Source organism: Phoca vitulina, unplaced genomic scaffold, assembly GCF_004348235.1.
Source record: "Phoca vitulina isolate PV1807 unplaced genomic scaffold, GSC_HSeal_1.0 scaffold7, whole genome shotgun sequence".
NCBI classification, from domain to species: Eukaryota; Metazoa; Chordata; class Mammalia; order Carnivora; family Phocidae; genus Phoca; species Phoca vitulina.
In genome coordinates this window covers 67,353,564-67,364,179 of record NW_022589710.1, presented here as the reverse complement: position 1 = coordinate 67,364,179, position 10,616 = coordinate 67,353,564, and the positions used below count along the sequence as shown (strand labels likewise).

Below are 10,616 nucleotides of genomic sequence, written 5' to 3'. Positions count from 1 at the left end.
GGGCACTTGTGGTTCAAGGGGCATTTAAATTTCAAGGGACATCTCTAATCTACAGGGTAGGAGGCAGGTAAAGTGCTGGGGATTTAGGGGTGGCTGGGGGCTGCCCAAGTGGCAACTCCAGACTGCACTTTGTGGCTCAAAGGGGGCCAATTGCTTCCAAACCGAAAGCGGGCCAGGAGGCTCCCCACTTTGAGAAATGCAGTTAGGATCGATCTCAATACGTCAAGTGTGCATCCAGGATAGGCCAAAACCTGTGGATCCCGGGATGAGACTTTGTCTTCATCAGATCCTAATTTTTAGGGTCAGGAACTGTTTTGGTTCATACCCCTTCGTTCCTCATTCAGAGTTTTAATTAGAGTCAGAGAGAACTTTGATGGTCACTGCATTCCAGCCCCTCCCTCGAGGGGGGAAGAGGTGGGCCCGGGGTGGGGACGGGGGCTCGCCAAGGATCACACAGCGAGTTAGTGGCAGGGCTGGGACGAGGTCCCGGCCCCCCAGCAGCCAACCCGGGGCTCTCTCTGCCTGACACACGGCCGCTGCACTCCGCAAAATCTCAAATCAATCTGAAAGATCTAAAGTTTGCGGTGTTGAACTTGATGTGAGTGCGCGTTGGATGTGGCGTGTGAGGATTAACGAACGAAAGAGATTTTAGCCTTTTTCACAGTGGGTGGTCATGCACAGCACTCGTAACGGTTCCACGAGGACCGTGGCCGAGACCCCTCGGAGAGGGATGTCGGCACCGAGTCCCGGTTCTGTTGCCTTGTTTTTTTTTGGTCTTTTTGATTTTACGTTTAGAGTTTAGAATAACATACTTATTTCTTTTACTTGTTTAAAGATGAAATTCTTATTATTATTTTTCGATCATGCATTAAGAGAGAGCAAGAGGATGCTTCGGGCACCTTGTCACAGAGCAACACAAAGGTAATATAGGTAAGCATAGCGTTCACCAGATTCGACACAAAAGAGAGCAAATTCCACCACAAAGAGGAGAACAGACCGCATATAGTGAGCTCTGCGGGACCCCGAGAACAGAGAGGGGCCGGCAGGGGCGCCGCTTAGATGTCGTCTTCGCTGGCCTCCTTGCTGAAGGTGGCCATGTCGATCTTCTCGGGGAAGATGATGTTGACCGCCAGGTCCTCCCCGCTGTTGTAATGCAGCAGCAGGTTCTTCTTCTGACGCAGCATGCGGCTGTAGCGCAGGTTGGACACCCAGGCCTCGCACTTGTTGAGGAAGACGATGCCCATGGTGCCCAGCACCACCAGGCTGGTCAGCACGCCCAGGATGGTGAAGCAGATGGCCTGGCCCTCGGAGAGGAGGGGAGTGCTCTTGTTGAGCTCCTTCATGGACACCTTCAGGATGCGGTGCTCGGGCTGGGGCACCGGCAGCTCGTGCACCCCGGGGGTCAGGCGGTAGGTCAGCCCGTACCCGCTGGGCAGACGGGTGACCTGCTGGGGGCTCGGGGCGCGCTTCCGGCCACAGAGGGGGCCCGTGAACTCGGGCTTGCACAGACACTCGGACCTCACCTGGGTGTGCTGCAGGCACGTGCCCCCGTTGAGGCACGGGTCGGACGCGCAGTTGCTCACGGGGCGGCTGCAGGTCTTGTCCACGAAGCCGGCGGGGCAGCGGCAGCGGAAGTCGCCCCCGATGTCGGTGCAGATGCCTTGGTTCTCGCACGGGTTCGGGGTGCAGCTGTTGGCCACGATCTCGCAGAAATTGCCTGAGAAGCCAGGGGGGCACAGGCAGGAGGCATGGGAGGCCCGGCCCTCATCATCCACGCAGGTGCCTCCGTGCTGACAGGGGGAACTGCAACACAACAGGGGGACACGGTAAAGGGCCCTCGGGGGCTGGGCTAGGACGGTGGTGCCGGGGCGGGGGGTGGGGGGGCGGCAGGCAGGTGCTTAGGCCCCGGCCGGTGCGTGAGCGAGCGCCGGCCAGGGGGACACCGGGCGCTGCCACCCCTGCCCGCGAGGGGCTCCTGGGCGGTCCGAGCTGGACGCAGGCACGCCGGGGGGGGGGTGCGCGCCTCACCCCCTCCAGCTGCCAGCCTGGAACACGCCTGACCTCCCGGGCCGACGCCCGTCTCCTCTCCCACCTCTTATGTCATCTCTCCGACCAGAGGCCTGACGGTTAGTCACTGGACAGGTGGGGAAACTGAGGCTGAGAGAGGCAAAGTTAGTGATGACCCAGGGCTGGAGCGAGCCCCCTCCATCAGCTCCATCCCTGGGCCGCTGGGCAGAGCCGGGGCCTCAGGCTCCCCCCCCCCCACAAGCTCCCTGCGCCACACCACCACCCTGATGACTCGAATTGTCACTTTCGGCAGAGAGAGCCTGCAGACTATTGTACGGGAAGCCCTTGGGGACGCTCAGAGTGAAAGCAAGCCTCGGTCTATCTGCCGGCCCGGCCAGCGTCTGTGCCCGGCTGTTTAATCGTGGGCCATTCACCCAACTGCGGCGTGCAGACCGGAGCTGTTTGCTCAGAGCGGAGCACAGGAGCATTTAATGTAAGTGCTTTTAAACGAGCAGACCCTTTGTCATCTGATAAATGCCAAAACCCAGAGAAGAAAGGGGCTCTAAGCACAACGAAATCAGCATTGCCGCTTCGGGGGTGAGGGGCTGTATGGGAGCTGGGCTCTGAAGGAACTTCAAGGACCCTGGGCTCTATTTTGACAGACTGGTTCAAGTTGGTTGGAGAGAAAACAAAATATTTTAAAGGTTTCTCTCTCTATTTTCCCATCCCACTAAGAAGCAGACGCGGACTTTGGTTGTGACCCCCTCTCCTCTGACCCTCTCTGAACACTGATCTTTAGATGCACAAATGCCTGTTTGTGGCCTTCGCTGGCTCCAGGGTCCTCCACAGCCCCCTGGAATGTCAGGTCAAGATAAGCTTATTCTGCCTGGTAGCGTCTGTCTCCCCCACCCCCCAGCTCCCGGCCCGGGACCCGGCTCCAGTTTGCATTCTTGCGACCGACTGCCTAAGCCCCAGCAGACGGCTGGGTAGGCTCAGGGTAGCTAAACAGATAAGGGCCGGAAATGGCTTGGCTGCTAGAAAGCAAGTGGCCCTTCTTGTCTGTTGTGCCCACTGCTCAGAAGTCCCAGAGCCCCCGCCCCACTGAGGGCAGCTGAGAGCTGGACCCCCCCTCCAGACCCCGCTGGCCAAAGGCCCCTCTCCCCACTCCTGAGCCTAGCAGATCCCCCCAAGACATCCCCAAAAACCCAGCTGCAGAGTCTGCCAGTTCCCCAAAACCACCCCCTAAAATGCAGTGAGTGGGCTTCACGAAGAGTCTCACCCCCCCCCACCCCCCGGGGCTGCCCTTAGAACACGGTGCGGCTCCCTGCTCCGGTCAGCGGGCCCTGTCTACCATCACGCACGCACATCGGGACTTGGGAGCATCAAGGGAATATGAAATCACCTTCGGGGTCCCTTCAGAAATGATGGAAATGACACACTCCCCACTAAATACCCTGATCTGGGATGGCCCCCCGCAGGGCTGCAGGACGGGCACTTACTCGGTCTTTTGTCAGGCGACAGGTCCGACTGGGCTAGGCTGAAAGGGTCTTTAGGGGTGTGAAGTGGGAATCAAAGCAGCATTCATCAGATCACACAGAGTCGGAAAGAATATTTACCCATTGATCACGCAGGGCCCATCCTTCTTCTGACAGTCCTTTCCCGAGAACCCAGGGACGCAGGAGCATTCATAGTGGCCGGAATCGAGGTTCACGCAGGTCCCATTGTTGGCGCAGGGGGTCGAGGCGCAAGCCCGGACGTCTGGGGTGGGGAGGGAAGAGCAGACTTTGTCACCCCCTCCCAGGGAGGGAGAGGGGGACAAGCTGGAAGGAGAGCTTTCTGGATGGGGACAGGGACAGAGCCCTCCAGCTGGTCAAGGGCGGGGACCCCGAGTGAGCTGCCTCGATGGCTCTGTTTGTGGCCACTGTCAATGGTCACCAAATGGGGTCCTGAGGAAGAACGTGTAGTGACCCCCCGAAACTGCAGTGGGTAAGCAGCTCAGGGAGCTGAAGGGGCTCCCTTGGGGTAGGTCACAGGGACAGAAAGTCATGGCCGCTCACTGCTCAACCCAGGACAGCTGTCCCCTTTTCCTGGCACCAGGTCCCCTCTCCGGTCCAGCAGCATGACCTTCACTGCAGACCCCTTCCCTCCCCCCAAACGGTGTGTGCCAGGCCAAGGCTCCCCAGTGCCTGCCTCCCCCAGACGAATTTTCACGTCCTGCTTCTCCTGTTTGGGGGGGGGTCCCTGCCATTCAGGGCAATCGCGAAGACCAGCTGTTAGAAAACACCAGCTGCCCTTCAAAGTTCCCCACCACAGAGTGGCGGGGGAGAAATGGAGACATGTGAAGACCCCTGTCGGCAATCAAGAAACCTGATTCAGCCCCAGCACTACCTCCACCCTCCTGGTGGTCGCTCTTTCTGCGCTCGGGATCTGAACGGAGGGGCTCACGGTAAAAAGGCTGTATCTTTTGAAGGCAGCGAAATTAGAAGTATCTGAGCGCTCTCCTGTCCGTGTGGGTTTCCATGAACACTGCTATATTTCTGCCGCCTTTTTACACCTCCCGTCATGCACACTTCATTATGCGGGGCTCGGCGAGCCAGGGACAGCTGAACAAAGGGGCCTGGGTCAGAGGCTTTCTGCCAGTGGAGACCCCCACCCCCAGGCAGGGCCAGGAGGGACCTTTTCTAGGCCTGGCTCCAGCCGGCCTCAGAGTTCAGCTCCTCCCCACTCTGTGCCTCACTTTCCCCACTGACAAAAGGAGGGGCTCTCCCTGGTAGGTCTGGGGGGGTACCTTTCAGCTTCGGGGGGCACCTGCCAAATACAAAGCCAGGGCCAACCAGAGACGCAGCAAGTTAAGACGGAGTGGGTGGGTGCAAATTTTTTTTTCCTCTTTTAAGGAGACCCGCACCCTCGTGGAGGGAGAATGGCAATCAGTCAATAAGGAGCAGCCTGAACGCCATGCTGATGGCCTATCCAGAGCGCACGAGGCATTCCCCGGGAGCCCGGCTCAGTATAAGGAAACATAAAGAGGATTTATCACTACGGGAAGGGGCCGGCACAGCTAGCAGGAGAAGGCTCCCAATCCTGTGCTCCCAGCAACCCCGTCACTGGTAATCTTAAATTTAAGCTAAAGAGCTGGCGACCACCCCCCTTCCCTCCCTGCAGCATCCAGCCCCACGAGCAGAGGATGAGCCATTCTTCCCAACTCCTGGGCCTCCAGCCCAAGGGAAGGGTAGATTAAGCCCGGGCAAGGAGAAAGCTGCCCGGGGTCTCTGCTGGGGCAGCAGCTGGGGCCCTGACACCCTCAGAGACCCGGAGAAAGGGAGAGAGCCGCTAATTACCCGCAGGGCTGTTTCCTCGGGACCCGGAGTCCCAGGCTGAGAGGCTTTGTGAACCCAGTGAGGAGGGGACCTTTTTGTCTGGAAAACTCCATGGGCAGGGAGGGGGCAGTCCTGAACCAGACACCAAAGAGGGTGGGCTCCAGGCTAAAAGACCCCAAGAGGTGGCTTTTCGGGGATCCTGTGGGTCCCAAAGCCGCTCAGAGGGTGCGGTGCTGAGGGGCGGCAGGGCTGCTGGTCAGAGCATGAGTCAGCTGCGGGGCCTTTAAGGACCTGAGACAATGTGGTGGGGGGTGGGCTCGATCAGGAAAGCCCGCTGCCCTGGCGGGTGGTCACAACACGCTCTTGCCTTTTCCTTAAGGGAGAGGATTAGGAAGAGCCACAGATGAGAATTAGCCCAGTTCTGGGGCTAAGAGAAGGGGTTTTAGCTGGCTTTTCTCCCGACAACTTCTTCTGTGTCCCTAAGCACGGCCCTTGACTTCCTCGAGCCTCGATTTCCCTATCAGTACCCCTCGTCCCAGCTCATGCTGAGGACCTGTGGTAGCTGCCCTCCGCTGCTGGGAGTTTTTTCGAGGACTTCAGCTTGCCCCAGCTTCAGGGCACGTTCTGCCAAAGCAGGATGGACTCAGATGGACATTTTGCAGCCTAAAAATGCAGGGACAGCCAACTCTCAATTTGCTCAGGGTCATGGAGGACAAAGTTTGCATAAATTAATGAAATCAACAGATCACACCAATCTGCACTTTGACCACTTCTCAGCCCTTCCCGACCCCCAGCCTCCCCCTACACCTGACCATGGACACCAACACCAGCTCTGTTGGGCCAGCCGGCCCTGACTCAGCTCCCGGCCCCCCCCCCCCCCCCCCCCCCCCCCCCCCCTTCGTTTGTTTGTCTGCCTGCTTTGCAGCCTCCCGTGTGAATTTCTCGGAGGTTTAGCTCTGTGACCCCCACCCCGAGCCCTTACCCCCTCGGAGTTTTAGTGACCCGGAGAGGTTACCCTGGCCTCTACCCTTTCAGCTTTGTGTGGCGTGTGCTTCTGTCGTGACTCTATTCAACAGGCAGCTCCCTGCTGGCCCCCACAAAGGGCCTTCTCTGGGTGCTGGCCCAGCAGAGGGGAGCAAAATTAAGTGCCTACCTGTGAGGAGGCTCTGGGGTACCAGCGGGAAGAATATAAACAGATCATTACCATACAGAGCCCTGGGTGTGTGGGAATAAGGCGGGAGGGGGAGGGGAGGCCACCACAGGCTGGGCGCCCAGGGCAGGGGTGGGCTGGGGTGCCCACCTATGTCGCAGAGGTTCCCGTCCCAGCCGTGGTCACAAATGCACTGCCAGGGTTCCACGCAGAGTCCGTTAACACAGCCAGGAAAGGTCACGCATTGATCACACAGGGGACCCTGCCAGCCAGGCTGGCACCTGCGGGGGGGGAGGGGAAGATGGGGACCTATGAAGGGGGGCAGGAGTGGAGAGGGAGCTCAGGCTGCCTACTGTGAAGCCAAGATCCCTCGGGGGTGTCTGCACAGTACCAGGCCAAGTGGGTCCCCGGAAGCAAATACCAGTCACCTGAACAGAAAAGCATCAACAGAGGACCAGACAGAGGGGTCCCTGAGAGGCCGGGGGAGCACTGTGTCTTGCCGCAGCGGCCTGCAGTGGTCTCACCCTGCGAGGGGCTTTCCCAACACCCCCACTGCTGAGACGGCAGACAGGAGCCGTGGCTGTCCCCTGACCCCTGCCCTCTTCTACCCCTCGCTACCCCCCACCAGTTTCCTGCAGGATCAAGAAAGCTGTTCGCTGCAGCCCAGCAGCCAAGCCCCCCCTTCCTGCCTGACACCACGACTCCCCAGGATTCTGTCCTGACCACCTACGAGCTGCCTCTGGGGAGCCACCCCATTACCTGCAAACATTGTCATCCTCGCAGAATCCATTTTGGGGGTGGCAGGCTGGGAAGCATTCAGCTCCTGAGTCACAAGAAAGGTTACACCATTCACCCCACGAGGCCCCAGAGGCCAAGGCAAAGCCTGTCTTCTCCCAGCAGCCCACAGCCTCCCCAGAGGGAGCCAAACCCCCTCCTACCAGCCTGGCACACAGTAGGTGTCTCGCATCAGCCCACTCGGGGGGGAAAAAAAAAGAAAAATCTCTGCCATGTTCCTGGTTATGGAGTGACCACAGTAAACCACTTAGTTCCTAGGAGCAGGTCAGACACTTAATTCCACCCCCCCCAGACCCTCTCCCCCAGAATACGAAACCTCAAATGCTAAAAGCGGGGATAGGGAGACAGTGAATGGAAACCTTCTGACCCCTGGGCCCTCAGCCAAGCCCTCACTTTTGCAAAGTGAGCCTAAAATGGGGAGCAGATTTGGAGGTATTTGGCTTTGGAAAAGGCCAGACAGGTTCACCTGGCAGCCTCGCAGGTAAGGCATCAGGATTTTTCTTAAAGGTTAATCCCCCCTGAACCAGGCACCCAGGTCAAATCCCCCCAAGTTCCCCTACCCCAGACTCTTCATATTAAAAAGACGCAAGGGTTTTTGCAAAAGAGATTCTGCCACTCGGACACCATCGAGAGATTCGGACACTCTGCTAGGTGCCTACTGTGTGCATTCACTTCAACTAGCTCCCCAGCTTTCCAGACGGCCCCCCCATCGGCTCTGGTGCAGTGGGGGCGGGGGGCACTGCGGGAAGGGGCAACTCTCTCACTGTCAGAGACAGATGGCCGCCGCACACAGAAGTGTCGCAGCCCCTCACCGAGAGAAACGCCACGCAGGAGGGGCTGGCGCTGGGCTCCTCGGTGGGAATTTGGTGCTGCGACGGCAAGGCCACCCCCCACAGCCCCCACAGACCTGTTCCTGAACGCGCACGCAGCGACACCCCAAAGTTGCACCCCAGAGCATTTCCACACAGGGCTCCCGAGCATCACCTCGTTTCTCCATACCTCCTGTCTCCGCGCACCGACACCCCTGCGAGCGCCACTTCTGCGGGGCGGGAAGGGGCTGGGGGGTGGCGGTCCCACATCTCCCCTGCCCCCCCCTCCCGGGGACCCCCAGGGCCGGGCTTGGCATGCGAGGCTGGCGGGGAGGGCGAGGCAGCAGCGTGCGGGGCTTAGGGTTAGGCGGGACGGGCCGGAGTTGGGGCGCACGGGACGGGGCGTGCGGGGCACCGGGCGGCCGGTGGGGGGGCGGGGGGCGTCGCAGGCTTCCCCAGAGGGGGCGCGAGCCAGGCCGCCGCGGGGGGGGCTCACCATGGACACTGTGGCCGAAGGCCAGCAGGAGCAAGAGGACGGGCAGGAGGGCTGCGGTCGCGGTCATCGCGGGGCGGCCGGGGTCGCGGTCCCGGGAGCGGCGCGGGCGCGGGTCCGGCTCCGGGCGCCGCGCTGGGCTTCTGGTTGCGGACGCGGAAGGGGGCGCGGGCGCGCGGCGAGGGGAAAGCCAGGGCTGCACCGGGCTGCGCGCTGCGCTCTCCGCCGCCGCCGCCGCCGAGCTGCCGCCGCCGCCGCGCGCGCCGCCCTTTTCGTACCGCCGCCCCCCCGCGGCCCCCGCCCCCCGCCCCCGCCTCCGCGCGCACGGGGCCGGCGCCGGCCAGTCCCGGTGACCCCCGCCCCTCGCGGGGCCGCCCCCCACCACTGCGGCGTCCCGGAAAGCCGCTCGCGCGCACGGAGCGCTCGTGGCTAGACGGGCACAGGTACCCCGCGCGCGGTGGGCACACGTTCGGGACACGGGACGGCCCGCGGGCGCGCACACACGGGCCCGCTTAGGACAAGTGGCAGGGACCGAGCCGGGGCCGGGCCGCAGACCCCAGGCGGACGCCAGCACGCGCTCAGAATACAGAAACCCGCAGAGAAGCACCGCAACACTCAGCGCCAAGGTCCCGAGCACGCACGCCATGGTTCACACGGCCGGGAACACACGAACGCACGCTCCGGGCCCGAAGGACACGCTCGCGCCGCATCCGCACGCAGGAACCCACGGCTGAGAAGCCGGACGCCCGCAGCCCCCCAGCCCGTAGCACGCGCGCTGCAAGGCGCACACCCAGCGCCGGGTCACGGAACGAGTCGGGAGCGTCCCAGGCTCGGGCATGGGCTCGCAGAGAGGCCCGCGGACACAGTTGTGAAACCCTGGGCCTCCTTCACCACGCGCCCACCCGTCTGGCCACACAGGGGCACGTGCAGAGCCACGTGCACACCTGAACGTACGAACGCGGTTGTAAACACGCAGACACCCACTCACACCCGGGCAGACGGGGTCAGGGCCTTGGTCACGCAGACGCATAAACCACAGACTCTCGCACACGTGTGTAGGGCCACACGTAGGTGATGTTCACAAGCACGCGGACCCAGGCCCCCAGGCTCACAAATCACAGGCTCTTGGTTACACACTCATCAAAACACGAATATACTGTCGCCTGGCACATGCACAAACACACAGGGACACATGTGGGCAAGCTCACAAGTCCGCTCACACTCACGCAGCTGCACACCAAGCACTGGGCACATATTCCAGACCCACTGGGAGGCCTCCAGAGGAGTCACGGGGGTGTGGGGGTGGGGATGCTGACCTTGCCAGAGATCCTCCCCTCCCAAGAGCTCCTGGGGAGAGCCCCCAGCCTGGGTTTAGAGACTGTGCTGGGCAGATCCTCCAGCCCCTGTCCTGATAGGGCGCTGGGGGGGGGGGCGGCTGCGAGGGGGGGGAGGGGGGGGGGGGGGGGGGGGGGGAGTGGGAATAGGGAAGGGTAGGTGGGAGTGGGGGATGGCAGAAGGAGATGAAAGGTCTTTAACTTCCTGGGGAAGGGTCCCAGGAGGTCATGACCTTTAGATGGGTCATTTATGTATGCTTCATTGGCATAGATTAGTTTGCGTATAGATCCCAGGTGCAGGGGGTGGGTGCCCACCCACTTCATAGCCTCCCCTTTGCCACAGTGAGGTGGGTGCGTGATCTCTGCCACTTGGGTCAGGGGGTGGGGGGCCTTGGCCTTCAGACCATCTCCTGGGGCCCTGGCAGGTTTGAGGACATACTCTCCATCCTCAGGATGGGCGTGGGAAGTGACGCCACAGGGAGTCCCCTGGCCCACGGGCCTTAAGGCCCTAAGTCTGTGCTCCCAAAGTAAGACAGCTGTGGGAGGGCGGGCACACGCCCCGGGTGGAGACCCTGGAGCCGCGCTGGGCAGACTCCACAGAGGCTGGGGAAGCCCCCACCCCCTTCCCCTTGTGGAAGGTGCCTCTTCCTTGGTGTTCTGTGCAGGAGACCCAGAAGGGGGTGGGGTGCGGTTGGGAATCGCTTGAGCGAC

General features: G+C 61.4%; 1 protein-coding gene across 2 annotated transcripts; it reads right to left on the bottom strand.

Moving 5' to 3' along the window:
• Window positions 1-1,055: 1,055 nt before the first annotated feature.
• DLK1 (delta like non-canonical Notch ligand 1) lies at window positions 1,056-8,641 on the bottom strand. 2 transcript variants are annotated; one of them, XM_032404659.1, is made up of 6 exons: window positions 8,575-8,641; window positions 7,234-7,297; window positions 6,625-6,755; window positions 3,624-3,765; window positions 1,524-1,803; window positions 1,056-1,304 (listed from the first exon to the last, which is right to left on the bottom strand). In XM_032404659.1, the coding sequence occupies exons 1-6, from the start codon at window positions 8,639-8,641 to the stop codon at window positions 1,056-1,058; spliced, it is 933 nt and encodes a 310-aa protein (XP_032260550.1). The 2 variants fall into 2 exon arrangements, with proteins under 2 accessions (XP_032260550.1, XP_032260549.1); XM_032404658.1 differs by having other exon boundaries at window positions 1,056-1,803.
• Between the last annotated feature and the right edge of the window lie 1,975 nt (window positions 8,642-10,616).

Bases quoted from the DNA above. Each gene is read 5' to 3' on its own strand.
- DLK1 (XM_032404658.1), bottom strand. From the start codon at position 8,641: ATGACCGCGACCGCAGCCCTCCTGCCCGTCCTCTTGCTCCTGCTGGCC. The intron at 7,298-8,574 runs GTGAGCCCCCCC...CTTGTGACTCAG, and splicing joins CTTCGGCCACAGTGTCCATG to GAGCTGAATGCTTCCCAGCC. The intron at 6,756-7,233 runs GTAATGGGGTGG...CCCCCCCCGCAG, and splicing joins GAGGATGACAATGTTTGCAG to GTGCCAGCCTGGCTGGCAGG.